The following is a 17,875-nucleotide window of genomic DNA, read 5'->3' as shown; positions in this document are numbered from 1 at the left end:
ATTACTGATTCGAACACAAATAAATGCTGCTTAAAACACATATTAACACTTTTGATTGCGAAAATAACAACGAAAACCCCGATTTGTTCACTTGCAAACTAAGCACTACGACCAAAACGACAGTTATCAACAAAGCATCCATGTATACTGCGATATTTGGTACACTGAAGATTAGTTGTACCAATTATGGACACACGGAAAAGGCATATTTTCGATGAAATTTTGGTAGATTTTGATGTGTTGTCGGTAAATAGCTAATATTTTGCACCAAAATTATGATTTTAAGATAAAATTATGATTAAGTGCTTGGAAATCGCTAATATCCTACAGTACTGCTCTTATCAAAACGGTAAGAGATGCCAAAAATCTTGGCAAAACAATTTAAAAGGGTGATATTGAACAAATGGAAATGAGCAGTACGGAACTAATGAAACACAAATGTGTCAAAATGTTCATATTTGAAATGAAAAATCCTTCCGTAGTTTTAGAATGCAAATAGAGAGCTTCAGAGCGAAAATAGTGTTCGTTATAGCCATAATTGGTGCTATAGCCACAATTGGTACACTTATCGTAAACGTATTTATTTTTTTTTTATTTTTTTACGGCATATATTTAAGCGATATTTAACTTACTTTTAAACATTCTGCAAAAAGATCATATTCGGCAATCTTAATGTGTCGTGCTTCCAGTAAAAAGAGAAAGTATCCACACCATATATTAACCCAAAACGCTGCCAAATATAAAAAAAAATCAGAAAGGATCTCAGAAAGCAGTGTTAGTGAAGAGTTAAACAAGAGAAAGGGAAAAAGGAAGGAAGGAAAAAAAGAAATAAAGATATCGTTTACAAGGTGGTTGAGGTGGAAGTGAAGAAGGGAGCGAATTTATATTTCGAAGACATGAATTTGATGTTTTGTTGCACTTGGCCATGATCCTGGATTGCAGCTCAAAGGCAAAATAAAAAAAAAGAGATGAAAAGAGACGACTTAGAAGTTGTTTGGGTTTATTTGTAGGTGTCTGTAAAAAGATGTATAAATGTGTATTAGTGAAGGCTTACGTAAAATGGCCTGACGCTGAAATTGGGCACCTATAGTATAGTATAGTTGGGGAGGATGTCTAAAAACCACCAAATTTCAACAGCAGGACATTGACCCTGTACTTGCGTGAGTATAGTATCTTGTTCATTTGAAAGTAACGGTCGTGACTGGAAGCAAATGTTGGCTTGTGATCTGTTAAACGATGCCAATTTTCAGCTATATGGCTACTTTCACCAAACTTGTACACGGTTAAATGGTGAGCTAGCAGAATTTTTATTTTGATTTCTGTTTTTATTTATTTTTGCCTTTCAAACGATAGCAAAATGTACGCCTCTTGGTCATGGTCGAGTTTAATTGTAAACATTCTTGTTGATGGTTGTAGACACATTCACAACCCTTAGAGGAGTTTAATAGGATTTTGAATGTATTTTATATATTTTTCATAATGTTAAAAATATTCTATTCACAATATTAACAATATTTACAATATGTTTACTGTATTGACAATCAATTAATACCCTAGGACATAACAACGATGGGGCAATAATAGATAACTAAAAACCAGTACAAAAAAGTAAATTTTACAAGTATGAAAAGTAAAAACACATTTGTACTATGTTTTACATATAGAGTGAAGACAGGGTGTGCGATCATTAGTTGTGTATGAATTTTGCGTGTCTATGAGCAAACTATATATCTAAGCTCCTGAGTTCGTATAGCCGGTAGAAGTTGCGAGAGATGTGACCTCATGGTAACCGTGGAGTTAAACGTACTGCGCGGAGTAGTTCGGTGGAGGGATTGCTTCGAATGATAGTAAAAGTGGAATAACCAGTTTTAACGTTCAGGCGATTACACGAACCACTCTAGTAAATAGGAAGGGTTTAAAGTTTTCGATTTTCTATTTGTCAGTCATAATTGTATTGGTTCGAAGCAGTGTCGGATTAACACGAGTGGATGCCCTAAGCAGTTGCACGAATGTAAGCCTTTCTGAAGTGTCGAGCGAGATGTTGTATGAGAAATTTTAAACTAGAAAATAATTGAAAAGCAAATTTACTAGTGAGCGGGGTGGGTCCCTTTTTTCGGGGCTCGCTTAGTTTGCGTAGTGCTTAAACCGCTCTTGGTTGGAAGATAAAAAATCATAACATTGCAGAGAGGACGAGTGATGAGTTCTGATTTCACGGTCGGCAATAAAGAGTCAAGTGCAACATACATAGATACGTACACAATATAATTTCACTAATTTCATTTTGTTATGGTTTTGCAAAAAATATAGCCTTTGTCGAAAAATGCTTTTGTAAATTATCATGATAATATAAACATTTGGAACATAGAGTATCAGAGGAACAAGTGTTTTGCGTTCGTTTACACAAATAATAAATAATCAATTCTACAAGTATCATTCAATGGTTTTCGAATATTAGCAGCATTGCGTACAATTTATTTAAAACATTTAACATTTTATTTTAAAAAAAGTAGTATGTTTGACTCAAGTATATTTTGAGCCTTCCGACTATATTCATCTTATATTGAAACAGTCAAATATTTTAAATCATTCAGTGGGTTGCTGATCACCGCTGGTAAATTGGCCCTGGCTATTTAAAAAAAAAACTATCAGCTTAGAAATAGTGATGGGAAATCTATAGTAGAATCGTGGATCTACTCCACGATCTGAAAACCCGAATCTATCTTTGAAGCAAAGCGGATATGACACCACAATTCAAACATGTCCAGATCTGTATTTTGTCGTGATAATCTCAACCCCTCCAATTTAAACCTTTTTGAAATATTTCCCGTATTCTTTTGGACCGATCCAACTTCGGAAAAAATGCAACTTACCCATCACTGCTCAGAAGCATCTAAAATAATAGTAACGTGTGGCAACTATCTGCAAGTTGGTATAACGATGGCGTGATGTGAAGGGAGAAAGAGAGTGATGTAACAGACCGTGGTCTAGACCTATGCTGTGCGCTCACGGTGTTTCGTTTCAATTCATTAAGGTGTTATTGAACCGACCTCAATTCTCAAATATACTCTCTAACTGCTACTCTAAGCAATAGGCTAGTGTAATGTTAACGCTACTACTACCACTATCACTATTTCTACACTAATATCACCACTACCAACACGCTATGTCTAGTGGGTGTATCCTCAACTAGCTGCTAAAGATACATAGCACGAATAGGTGCAAGCGTGAGGTTGATAATCATAACATGAGTTTTGCTCGATGTTCCCTTGCCTATGAGAGCTATCGTAAATTGAAGTGGGAGGTGACGAGAGTTGCATAGATTTTTGTATGTGTTTGTGACAGGGAATATATTGGTCAGTAATGGTGCGTTTCTAAAGTTTTCCATTACCAACATAAAAAAAAACTCAGCATACTACGGTACCATAGAGGCTTACAGAGTTTTCTGATATTCGGGGCTTTCACGATACTAACCAGTTTTTTTATATGGAGTTTGAGAGTTGGCTTCTGAAATCGTGATCATTGTGAAAAAATGTAAATAAACACCGATTTGTCGCATGTTTGATCTGGTTAGCTCATGTAAGATATTTTTTTTTTCTGGTGAAGCATAAACAGTTTGTCGAGAAATATTTGTTTGAAACGCTTTTATAATTCTAATTATATGTATTATAATAATTCATATCAGGAAGAAAAATGATAAACAAACCCGAGAATAGAAAAGCGATAAAACCTCTTTTGGAACGGACTATTTGTTATTCGAGGATATGTCCTGTGAAATTGTCAGTGCACGGGACTTGACACGTTGGGTAGAAGTAATTTAGCTTCTATAATTATATTACTGTTGTCTAGAAATTCATCCAAAAATATGCTACAAGAAATAATGGAAAAGAATTAATTGATGCATAATGCATGCAAATGCAATACAATTAAAACTTGATGATAGTAAAAATGCGAATCTTTAACTATCCAAAAAACGTTTTGTAAACCCTGACATAAATAATAAAAAGCATAAAAAACAAGTTCATTAAATGTGAAAAAACTCTGCCTAATTTTCTTCATACGTACTAACGTTGTTGGATGAGAAATAAAATAATTTTAGCTTGATCTCAGATGCCAGCAAAAATTAAACATAAATACAGGCTTTGACAGATAGAGAGGCTTAATTTTCCTTTACAAATAAAAATATACATGAACAATAGATCAAATATCTTTTAATTAGTGTATAAGCTATCTAATAAATATATGTTGGTAATTATTTCATTTTACATATTTAAATCCATGATACAAGATATGATAAATCCATAAACAATGGATCTCAACCCATTAATTTCAATATCAATCCATTGTTTACAATTTGATTATTGTAACTTCCAAACTAATTCATGAACCTAGTCTGCAATTGTAAAAAGGCAAACCATAGAGGAAAATCTTCCATTTGATCTGCTTCAACACTAAAACATTATTTTTGAACACATTGTTTTGTAGTGTTTCTTATGGTACTCAAACAGTTTTAAAAAGTGTTCTTTAGTTAACGGTTTTATCACTAACATCTCCTTAACATCATACCACATCTTCCTGTCGAACGGTTATTTTCAAACAGCTTGGATGAACATACACAGTATTTTATTATATGCCATCCCAAAACAGTTAAGCTATATTTGAGAAGAAGACTCTAAATAATAAGATTTCATTACTACGGTGAATCAACGAAGTGAAAGTGGAAATTGGTTATAATCTTACCTTTGATTTTGTGGAAGTGAATGCAATGTACACATCAGATACAAGCATCCACATTGGTATATTTACTCTTCTACTCTCACAGAGCGGACCAATATTACCTTCGGTTTTTCTTCCTGTTTATACTTCCTTTCCATTATTAAAGTAAGTTTAAGATAGATTTTTATAAGATTAAGCTGCTAGTGAATGTTTGATGAGTTGTTTACGGTATTGTTATAAGCAATTAAATAAAAAAAGAATGTCAAATACGAATTATTTCTCAATTTCAATGTTTGCTAATGCACTACCCCTTGAATTGGCTTTAGTTGTAGGTTCAATGACCGACCACGCAACTGCATTTCCTTTCTCGTATAACAGTTACCTACCACTGTTCGAGTATATACGTTACATAAATCGGCACGGTTAATGGTAACTAGGAAGTAGCATAAGAGTTAAGCAAGCTGGTGGGGGACATCGAAGTGTTGGTGCCCATCTCACTTTCTCCTTTAATGCCGTTGTTCACTGCCATGGTCCGTTAAAAGAAACTTGTGCTCAAGAGTGGGATTCCCCTTCCCATTCTTAAAAGACTCGATTGGCATGGCCAAATGTTGTTGTGGATCACTGTATGTATCACAAGAAGTGGTACCAGATGAAATACATTGCTGTACGCCTTGTTGGCTTTAGCCGTCGAAGTTCACGTCCGTGTTAAGTGAAAGTTAAAAGAAATTATTCATACACCTAAACCTATACATTTCACTAATGCAGATGAATCAAGTAGTTAGTTAGACTGTAAGTTGAGCCTGAACATAAACAAATAAATTACGTAAAAATACAAAATTAAGCAGATCAAGTATGAATGGATATGAAAGATAAATTCGATCGTTATAATTATATCTTTCAATTAAATAAATTTAAACAAAATGATAATTTTTTTACAAAACATGTATATTTTCATTTTTTTTTTTGTATAATTATTAACCATAACCATGTCAGTCAACGGTTAATGGTTATTAGTGATACTGGCTTGTATCAAATTTAATTGGCTTGTACATTTTATGATGAACAAATTATATTATCGTTTAACTGGTCTTATGCTGTTTATGGTGTGATCGAGCATTAGTAACATTATTGTATAAATATTTCTCCAACACAACCTGCACACTATTGGTTTGTTAAACAGATGTATGTTAAAAAGAGCAATTACTATCACATAACTCTTCAGAAGTATTACAATGCAATTTTTTAACGGTAGTTTTTTAACACTGGTAAAGCGCATGATCATGATCACGAAATGCCCTGAGAAAAACGTGACATTTCTCTTTAGCTGTGATCACGGGTAAAATGTCTGTGAGTGCTAGGGTGGCCAAAACCGGTCATTGAACTTGGTTGATTTCACTTTTTTTGCTATTAAAGTTCCTAGTAAACTGTTCCTGCTGTTTTGTATTGAAGCAAAAAATCTTTTAGAAATGCAAGTATGAGTTTTTAATTACCTCGCTTGCCAAAGTATCTTGGCATCAAAAGCAAATTATTCGTAAATGTTGTATAAAGAAAGCAAGAAGTCTCTCTACTAATTTTCATTATTAGTTTTACAAATTGAATAATATTTAAATGCATTTTTCGTCTAAGATGTAAACTAAGATGTTAACTAAAGTAAACATTGAAAAAAAATATATAAATAATACAAATACTTTACTGTTATTACTAACGCTACTACTACTGCTGTTACTACTGCTACCATTGCTGCTAATGCTACGTTAGTATATATTATTTAAAGAGTATAAATAACACGTGGTGTAGTCTTAAAAAATTGACAACTAATTTTTGGAAATAAAAAAATCTACTTTTGACATGACGAATTGCTAGAGACATGGATCGCTTGGCTTAGAAACGTATACGCAGTTGACAACATTTACCAATTCGCTGATATTACTTTGTAAACAAATATGGCTTTACATGGGGTTTTTTGTTACTACCACTAATACTAAAAATGAATTTTAAAAATTAACAAACTACAATAAAACATTAAATGCATAAGATTTTCACAAGGTAAGGGCCTAGGAACCAGAAACAGAATGTGTTAATATGTACCCCCCTTGCATTCATTTAACTTTTGTTGATGTAGTACTATATAAGCATTCAGATTGCACTGTCGGTGATGATTCGCTTTCAGTCGGAGTCGGTTGTTTGTAGAATTTCACTACATTAACGTTTCCACAGTGCCGACCTAATGCTATATCTTTGAACCATAGCATAAAACTAGGTTAGTTAATTCTATGTGCTTATTTTACAGCTGTTTGATCAGGCCAACAACATTGAGCTTATGTCATTAGTAAAAAATATGAAGATGAGTTTTATTTACATTTCATTTAATCTAGAAGAAATTATTCGATGCCTTGTTTGATAGATTAATACATAATTCTTTAAAATATATTTCATTCTTATTTCATTCAATACGATGTATTCGTAAAACCCAACAACTAGAAATATAGAAATGCAGAATTATCTAATTTATTTGATATTCCTCTTTTCTTCTTCATGGACGCAAAGATGTACGCGGTCTTGCCGGCTATGGGAATCGGTCCAAATGGGAATCGAATCCACCCAGCCTAGTAGGAGCCAGCGCGTATATGTAGTAGAACAGACCGATATTATTAGATATTATTTATGTTATGTTAAGGTAACACTAGAAAGACAACAAAAATTAAACATTTTATTCATTGCATAAAATAAAACGTGTGTATTAGATTTAAATAGATTATGTTTTTGAGGAAATATAGTGATCACAAATCGTTGTAGCTAATAGCTGGCAACTCTCACATACATGGACGAACATAGACACAAAAAAACACACACACCATGACGAACAGAGTAACGGGAAATAATAGTGGAAGATGTGAAAGTGGTTTTACTGACCGAACCGTAGATGTTATGTAAAGCATGGTTTCAACTTTGCGCTTTTTAGCGGTCGGGTCATGGTCCTCAGCACATCGTAGACCTGTTTTCCTTAACTTTTTTTCTAATATTAAAAAAATGTAACCATTTATTTTACAATATAAGTGTCTTTACTTTAAAAAAATATAGCAAAAACCACATATTGTGTGCTTAAACTACCATGAAATGATATTTGGTATGTATCAATGCTTGATTCGTTACAAACTAGCTTTGGTTAAACTGAAATGTCTAGTCAAGCCCTTGTGTTACCGTTTACTTATTCAGCGGCACTTTCTCCTGAAACGAATAACTAATTCATGTTCACATTCAGCCACATTTACACGTTTGATGCTGTCGCGTCTGTGATTTTCTTTATGAACACTCGGTTCACTTCCTCATTGCAATTTTCCTGATCATTCATGGTGGCACGCTACATTCCCTCTTTGTGGCTTGTCCGTGCGATCATTTCATAGATTATCTTCCGTGTTCAATGATGTTGCTTTTTCCCGTCTTACCACTACTGTTGTCTTGATTTGCTATGTTTTCCATTCATCCTCCTTTTTTCTTCAATCAGTCGAGACATAGGTGAAGATAGTTGCGACATCTGAACGGAAAGTTTCCAGTGCATTATGAAGAAGACGTTTTCATTGCTGTTTTTTATCTTTCTCATGGTTTCTCCTTTTCTCTTCTCTGTCTTTTCCGAGAAAAGTAAACGGCATGTATCGATAGACGCAATTGCTGATTGTTATGTAAACCTTCCGTCATTTCCTTGATCGTGGCACAGAAAGAAGGTATCAGAGAATGTGCATTAGCACGAACCGATAATGGTCGGTAAGAAAAGTACTTTTGGAAATTATAAATGTCGTAATATGCCATAGAAGTACGAGTTCTTATATCAATCCCGTGAAGTTTAATATAGTAGACATGAAGTTAACAATTGTTCAAATCTTCAATCTTGAAAGTTTAAATTTAAAACATAAGCTTCATGTAATAGATTTGTTGTTTTGTTTGATGTTTGCGTTGTTATTTAGTATGCCAAATTTGTGTATAAACTTTTTTTTACTTTACGTATACTCAGTTTAGTGGCCTATTAATAGAGTTCACTTAACAGATATCGTAATGAAGAAAAACAGTGAGATGGACGAATTTATTTTATTTTGTTTATCTATGTTTCAGTTGTCTTATTATTTGACGTAACGGTCTACGTAGACTTGCCGGTCTTGTCTAGAATTAAATATAACACATAATCCGACAGTCAGTCTTTCCTACGAGGAGCAGATCCCGGAGGGAATCGAACCCTTACGACCTAGTTTAATAAGTCTATTTTAAATCGTGTATGTTGCTGATAGTGATTTATCCGTCATATAACTAACCTAGATATGTGTGTTTGTTTGTTATTTTCATAAATAAATATTGCTACACTCGCGTGTTGTTTGTAGCAATATATTTTTAAAAATACACCTCTTTTGGTTTTTTGTTTTTGCTACCATGAAGACTGTAACCTGTTTTGCTTTAGGGTTTACCTTGATAAACTTTTTTCGTTATATTTTTTTACTATGTGAAAAACTATTAAGCGTTACTATTAATGTGTGCCTAGAAAAATGATGTTAATTATTGTTTCGTCTTTTATAATATTAATTTTTACATCAGATCATACCATCGAACAAAATTCATTTTCATAAAGTTGTTGTTGTAGCTTTTTTAACATATCTAGCACAACTAGAACGATCAAAATGTCAAGCAAAACGTTCAGATGATTCAAACTGAAATTCGTTCCTAGTTTATAGAATATTATAAAAATCAGGAAAAAAAACTTATTGCAATAAATGAAAGCTGCGCATATTGATTTTTGAAACATTTGTTTAAATTTAAGTTTGGTTAAAAAGTGAAAAAATAGTTTAGAAATTATAGACGGAAGAGTTGAAAATACTTCTTTGAATTTACTTTCTTCCGGTTTCCGTAACTGTGTGATGCTGTCGGTTCCTGCAATAGTGGGGCAGCTTTGCTTTGGAAATCCGGTTGATGGTCGAACGTAAAAAATAAGAAAATAAAATAATGCATCGCACCATCGACCCCCATTAAAAATTCCCGTTCGCTCTCACTACTCTCACTTTTTCACTCTCTTTCATGGTGTTTCTTCACCAGTATTTTACCGTTGTATGCTCATACACAACCAACCGATCGCGTTCGCGAAGAGCATTGGACTTGTGTGGTGTTGCTTGTTGGAATCGGTTGGCTCTACCGATGTTGTGCGGAATGGCTCCTCACAGTTAGCTTTTCCTGGTTGCAGTATGTTCAATGATGTAGGCTATAGAGTGAAAGAGCAGGCACGAAGGGGTGGGAGGTATACACATAGCAATGAAGTTGCCGACGGGCGGAAGCATGTTTTTCGTTTTCATTTGCCACTCGCGCGGCTCGCGCCGAGAACCCGAGCCGGGTTGGTTTGGACGATTCATTCCGTAACCTACTTTGCTTCGATACATACACGCTTTTAGTTTAGCTCGGCACTACAATTACTTCGTGTAGATAGATGAATAGTTTTCATTCAGCCAGCACTCAAATAGCGGAGTTCTACTATTATAGACGACGATGTTCAACGCTTTCATCGTGGTCTCCCTGCTAGTACAAATTGCCTGCCTATTATTGCCTTAAGTTTTTACAGGTCGGCAGGAAACGGTGGTTAAATATTTGTCATTAATGTGTACGTTAAGGGGAAATGTCAAACTCAATTAACTTTTCCTGAAGTCAAATGCAAGTGTATCAAATTAAAACGCATACAAATAGTTGAATGGCAAGAGATGAAGTGAGAAATTATACCAAAACCAGTGACGAGAAAGTTTTTTGCTTGAATGAAAATTAAATAGCGAATTGTTGTATACTTATAAAATAGAGAAGTGTGTAAAATTCTCTTAGCGAGGTGAATTCTGTCATCAGTTCCTGAATCCTTCAGCATACGTCAATTTAAATCAAAGTGTTGCTACACTGGATCTGCGAATCATAAACACGGAAATCCTTGATGTAGTGCAACATTGAGCGAGTGCAGTGATCTAACACAGCATCGCAAGCAGCTGCAATCTCTCCACTTGGAATGAAAAAAGTAAACAGATCCGCCAATACAAAGAAAAAGAAACAGCTCGATTGTGATCGTGTTCGTTGCACAATGTATGGTTGTACACTACTCTATTAAATAAGTGCAAATCTACTAGTGTGTGCGTATGTCATTCCTGTTACACCTTCTTCCAACTGATCTTGGTGTGGTATGAATAAGAAACTAAAATGTGTTGATTGTTAACTCCTATATTCGGGGCATATTGTGGAAATGAACGTCTATAGTTCAGTGTTGTAAAGGCGTTCAATATTCTCAACCAGTGATCGTTGTCTTAATGTATTGCTAAGCAAAACTTTTGAACACAGCTATTGTTGATATGATATGAATGTGTACTTATTCTATCTTTTTCCGGTTTGTTCTGAGTTTATAAGTTAGTACTTATGCGCGATGGTGTTAGTAGTTGACTATGAAAAGTGAGAGTGCATGTAATGCGAGAAAAAGACTTAAACTGTTTTCATGACGATTCAGTGTATGAGATTCAATGAGTGCAAGTTACTTTTGTGTGATTTTGTGTAAAGGATTTGTTAGTGCGAATCAGATATTTGTATTTTTTATAATTACACCAAAAGAGTGACAATGTATGTGTGGTTGTGAATATTTGTATGGAAAATATTTTAAATTCAAAATGCTGGAACAGTGCTACTCTCACTGCTGTTGGCAGTACAGAATGTTTAATACGTTTAATCTAAAATACGGTGAAAATGAGAAATGCAGTACAATAGTATTTTAGCATATACATGAAGAAATTGCATGTACATCGAAGTTAAGAAATGGTGTGTTCGTATTTGAATTTATTCGCTGTGATAGTGCTATGGCACGAATAAAAATAAAACGTTTTTCAACTCGTGCCGTTGTTAGCCACTAAATCTATGCCAAAATTCATAAATCAGAGTTTTTTCTAGTTGTGAATAAAACATTCTGCACTATATTTATTTCATAAAAACAAGTTTAAAACACCACAACATCTTTTAGAGGTGTTTGCCTGAAACCATAACTTTGATATCGTGATGCTAGATAATAAATCTAAGCTACAATGTAAACGTTTAGTGGTTATGCGAAAACTGACGTGCGATCGATTGTGATAAATATTTGAAATACTGCTTCCTGACAATGTGCGAAAAATACCGATTTTGCTAAAATCAAAATCGTATTTCAATTGATGCAGTTTTCGGGGGAAAGCAGGAAGCATCAAAAATGACATCATTAGGTAATTTGAGCATTGTATTAATTGACAAATGTCACCGATGTTTCTATCAAAGCAGATACATTGAATAAAATTGTGTAAAAGTAAAATACAAATCATTTCTGTATCCTTTATCATTATCGCTTGCCGTCAAATAATTTATTATACATGAAAAGAAATTATGGAAGAATGAAAATTAAACTCCATTTGATGATAGAGGCTTTAAGTTTCTGGAAGGTTGATTTTGGTAACTCTCGTAGATTCATCTTGCATAATTCTTGCATCTGTTAGATAATATTAATATTTGATTGGTCGTACAGTTTCTTAAAAATTGGTTGCTTTTAATTCGTTATATCCTCTTATATATTTGTTTAAGATAAAAGCTCTACAAAATCACTCACTCTTTAAGGTAGTGTTGAAGATTATAACATTAGGAAAGGTGCAAAAGTAGTGTCAATTTATTTTCAGATAGTTTTCCCATTGACGATTACATGCATTTAGATTCTCCGCTCTGTGAAAAGTTCATCGAATCACCACAAGCTTGTTTAGCCATTCCAAGGACTGTCTACGAACATTAGCAATGTGTGAACGTTTTTATGTTGATGGAATGGGTTGATAATTTATTCGCATTTTGAAAACTTATTCGATTATATGTATTTCTTTAAGTATATAATATTGATATCGAGGATAGTAGTTTGAAAATGTTCTTATAATATAGCTAGAATGTTTGCAATGTTGAAATTCACTAAAGGAAAACCATCGATTCATGCAGTACATGGAAAATATTAATTAAAAATAGAGTACTTTTAACGTAAACGTGCTAACGTAATATAGAGTACAAAAATAGAGTACAGAAAGCAAACGTGAAAAATCTTAATAAAATAAAGAGGATAAAAACCTGACAAAAATGAAAAAACGATATATGTTTTGCAAGTTGCAAGCAATACTACCCGGCCATAAAATGGACTGAATAATAAATAAATGGATAAAGAAATATATAAATAAGACATGCAATATGACAAATGCTATTCCCGTTTGTGTAAAAGAGGAGTAAAAGATGACGTGACGGAACACGTTTTTAAAACAATACTTCATTAGGAACGATAAAAAAACACAGTTTAGTGATTGGAGCTATTCAAAAACACTAGATTTGAAAATGCAAAAAAACTGCATAAGCATTAAATCAAATACCATTATCTCCCAAATATATGCAAGCGCAAGTTGTCATCGAAATTAGTAATATTATAGTAACGTCAATATCAGCAATGACGATAACGTTTCTGCACATTTGGAATGGTTTAGTAGAGGTATACATTCACACACATCAAATTTCCAAAAATATATTCTTGGCGTTTTGGATGTAGGTCGGGAAACATGCCATTTTTCAACGCATCGTTGTATGGTTAGCTGTCGGTAATTGGATTAATTGTTAGGGCAGGTTAGTTCTATCACAAATTGCCGACTAGACTTTTAGCTGCAGCTGGTTGTTAGTACAATTTCCGACTATAATGCCACATCTAAACAAGTAAATTTGAACAAGAACAAGTTATTTACATAAAATATATCAATTAAATATTTTTTCTGTCTTGTACTTTATACTTGTCCTGTTTTAAAATTATGGTAATAATACATAAAGCCTGCAGCTACAAAACGTTGTCTAATCATGTTGTCTTTTTTGTTTCTGTTGTTACTATGTTCCAGGAATTATGACACTGAGCCGTGGACCATACAGCGAGCTCGATAAAATGAGCCTATTTCAAGATTTGAAACTAAAGAGACGAAAAGTTGACTCACGATGTAGCAGCGACGGCGAATCCATTGCTGAAACGAGCACATCGTCACCAGACCTTCTGCAGCCTGTGTCACCGAAGATGTGTGATCAGCAGCCTGCGCATCTAGGCCTGCCACAAAAGGGCCGTTTGATGGAAATCAGCGAAGATGGGCTGCAAAAGGATCCACCTGACGCCTTAACTTCGTCACCAACTTCGCCATCAAGTGTAGATGAAGAACAAGAGCAAGTGTGCTCCACCGCTAGTGGTATACAAACATCTGCAAATGATGGCGGTAGCAATAGTGCTGGTATTAACGAAAATGTTGATTTACAAATCACCAGCAATTACCATGCAAATTGTTTGAATGGAAACGAATTAAAGGATAGAAATGCATGCCGTGGTCAGGAAGAAGGGGATATTCTCACCAGCTATGAATCAGACGGTAGCAATCTAGCAGCAACAGACACTTTGCTTTCAAAACCATCGACAAAACCAACAATAAACAGGTATGACAACGCTACTGTACTAAATACCATTAATCTGAAGGACGATGCGTATGAGAGTAGTAATATAGTGTCCCCCGACTGTTCACCAGATGTGTTCACAGAGGAACACACAGACGGTATAAATGGTGGTCAGAGCAGTGCATCAAACCTATCCGCTGCTAGTGTTATACGTTCTGTAGCTGATGAACAACGACCTCGTTCGGTCAATCCTCCGATCAATTTTACAACTACATCGACGAGTACTAAAGAACAGAGAAATAGTAGCAGTATTTGTGACAACGTTCTCGACAATAGCAACTATGTACGATTAGATAGCGCTCCCAGTATCAAAATACATACCGGCCATAATACTAACAACATTCGGTGTGCTGTCCCTACCACTACAACAACATGTCACATAGATAGTGGCGCTAGTAGCAAAACCACCAATGCAATACTAATAAAATCCATTGAGTCGCTACACCAGCAATACGACGAGGAGAGTGTTGGTGTGGAAAATGATATAGATTGTACGAAAGCACAAAACGGAGTGGCTGCAAGCGGTACTGCAATAAACTCATGTACTGACAACGTCAGAACTTTGTTTAGTAGTGATCAAACACAACATCATGCAACGGTCCTTGTTACTCCCCCGTTATCACGAATGAAAAACAATAACCTCTCAAACCCGCAAGGTAATAGCACGGGAAACACAGCGACGGCTGCAGCTGCTGTAGCGGCAGCAGCTACGACTCTGGTAACACTAGGAATGCGGAAGCAGCAATCGTTGCCACCTCTTTCCACAAAGTTGACAGAATCACCGTGTTTATCCACACTATCGTCATCCACATCGGCATCTACATCATCGATATTTTCTTCGTGTTCATCGATACCCAACTCCATCATCGTATCAAGTGACCAAAATTTTTTTTACAACGACTCTAATAAAAATACTGGTATTTCAAATCGTAATCAAAGAGATGGAAACGAAATGAATGATGATCATAAAAGTAGGCAGAACATCATATCACCGTTGAGGATAGACTCTTCAACGTTCAGTGACACTACCACTACGATTAACACTGCCACTAACACTACCGCCTCAGAGGAATCCTCATTGTCGTTATCCTTTCATCCTCAAAAATCATTCACTGAAGTTGGTGGATTACCTTCAAAGATTATTTCTAGTCAAGTTATAGCCTGTGCTGGAAACATTAGTAGCGCAGTGCCTAATAACTCTAGCCAGCAGCAGCATGTAATTATAACGCAACAACAAATGTTGCAAGCAATGCACCAACAGATTCGCATAAAAAAGGAACGTCAACAAAAACATTTGATTGTGCAGAACAACCATCGCACTGTTCACACAAGTTTTTCGGAGGTTCATAATGCCCAACAGCTAATTATAAAACGTGAACGTAGTGCAAGCAGCGGTTTAAAATCACCAAATTCGTCCGGTTCCGTAGCTCTTTCTCATGCGGCAATTATACGTCAGTCCGCCAGTCCAGGACCAATGGGAAATGTTAACCAAATGGGCCCGATGCAACCACCGATATCTCCGCATCAATCTATTTCATACCGTCACCCAAACAGTCCTGTGCCCATGGGTTCATCGTGTGGTACACAAAAACCTCAGGTGATTGTCAAACGCGAACATGCATCATCGATACATCAACAGCAATTCCACCTTCAGCATCAACCTCCATCGATAGGAAGAACTATTAATGTTGGTGCATTAAGTCCAGCTGGGAATTTCACAACAAACAATCTACCTACAACCACGTCTTCGTTTGCATCCACGGTTGGTTGTCTGTCGATGCGTAATCCGATTCGTGATACTGCTTTATTGTTTCGTGTGAAAAATGAAACAAATGCGTTATTAAGTCAACAACCAAAACAACAACAACAGCAGCAGCAGCAGCAGCAGCAGCAGCAGCAGCAGCAGCAGCAGCAGGAGCAGCATCAGCAGCAGCAGAATCAGCAGCAGCAGCAGCAGCAGCAGCAGCAGCAGCAGCAGCAGCAGCAGCAGCAGCAGCAGCAGCAGCAGCAGCAGCAGCATCAGCAGCAGCAGCATCAGCAGCAGCAGCAGCAGCAGCAGCAGCAGCAGCAGCAGCAGCAGCAGCAGCAGCAGCAGCAGCAGCAGCAGCAGCAGCAGCAGCAGCAACAGCAGCAGCAGCAGCAGCAGCAGCAGCAGCAGCAGCAACAGCAACAGCAACAGCAACAGCAGCAACAACATCAGCAACAACATCAACAGCATCAGCAACAACATCAACAGCATCACCAAAAACAAAATCATCGCATGGTATGGCCAAGTCCCGCAGCATTATCTGGAACTGCAGTAGTATCTTCCGGAGTTATGACACCTCACCGAATTAATGGCGTAAAACCAGAAGTTATAGGTGGTCCTTTGCCACCTATAAGAAGTCAGATATTATCTCCCCACCACACGCATCAACAACAAACGCAGCAGCAGCAACAACAACATTCTCCTCATAATCACCAACAGCAGCAATCGCCACAGCATCATCCTAGTAGCTCGGGGTCAAATGCATCACAAACCCCTGCACGTATGACACCGACTGTAATAATGGGTGAATCATGCGGCGTACGTACGATGGTATGGAGCTACGATACTACGTTGCAAAAAGTCCATAACACTAATTCAACAAATACTGTTAGAAGTGGAAGTACGGACACCGATTCGGTGTCTGGTATAGCCACGGTAGGTAGCAACAACGCAGGAAACAATCTCGGAACCCAACTGCAGCATCATCCACAACAACAATTGACACATCATCAACATTCGCAGAATCAACAGAATGCAAATACTAGCAATAGTAGTAGTTCTGAAATCATCGACAATAGCAACAGCAACAATAGTTCCCACAACACTGTGTCGCAAAATAGTAACAACGAAGAGGCAGCACATCTTCTCTTAAGTTTGGGACAGTCAGTTGTACCGAATACGTCGCCAACTGCAGCTGCAGTAACGGTTGCCGCAGCGGCTGTTGTCGCAGGTCATACTCAATCTTGGCAGGGAACGAACCATGTTCGCACTAACTTACCACTTAATATGGAGCGGCTGTGGGCCGGGGACTATGCTCAATTTTCATCAACGGGATCTCAGCAACAACAGCAAGCTCTTAACCTTACATCTCAACAGCAGCAGCAACAACAAAATATATCTTGGAGCTTGTCTGGTACAGGATCTGCGGGTGGGCCGAAAAAGGTAAATTTTTTTTATCGTAACATAATGTGAAATAACTGAAATTTTGTTACATATATTTGCAGGAAATATTAGACGACATGCCACCGGACGATGACGATCAACCGTTGGTGTGCATGATATGTGAAGATAAAGCAACAGGATTACATTATGGCATAATCACGTGTGAAGGGTGCAAAGGGTTCTTCAAGCGAACTGTGCAGAATCGTCGAGTATATACATGTGTAGCTGATGGAACTTGTGAGATAACAAAGGCTCAGCGCAACCGTTGCCAGTATTGTAGGTTTAAAAAGTGTATCGAGCAAGGCATGGTGCTTCAAGGTAAGCTTTCACGAAAATGGTGATATTAAAAAAAAAAATAAAAATTGGTTATGATAGTGTTTACTTGAGTTTACACATTGTTCCACTTTGACTCCTTATTAACTTGGCAAATGTTCTAAAACCTGATTTCAGCGG

General features: G+C 36.2%; 1 protein-coding gene across 1 annotated transcript; it reads left to right on the top strand.

Annotated features, from left to right (window-relative positions):
- Positions 1 to 11,947: 11,947 nt before the first annotated feature.
- LOC133395106 (uncharacterized protein DDB_G0271670-like) lies at positions 11,948 to 16,677 on the top strand. Its single transcript, XM_061663803.1, has 2 exons — positions 11,948 to 11,960; positions 16,078 to 16,677. Exons 1-2 carry the CDS (start codon positions 11,948 to 11,950, stop codon positions 16,533 to 16,535), a joined length of 471 nt encoding a protein of 156 aa, XP_061519787.1. The 3' UTR covers positions 16,536 to 16,677.
- The last annotated feature ends 1,198 nt before the right edge of the window (positions 16,678 to 17,875 follow it).

The sequence above is a fragment of the Anopheles gambiae genome, chromosome 2, assembly GCF_943734735.2.
Source record: "Anopheles gambiae chromosome 2, idAnoGambNW_F1_1, whole genome shotgun sequence".
NCBI lineage: Eukaryota > Metazoa > Arthropoda > Insecta > Diptera > Culicidae > Anopheles > Anopheles gambiae.
Note: the sequence above shows the minus strand (reverse complement) of the source record. Positions and strands in the feature narration are given on the sequence as shown.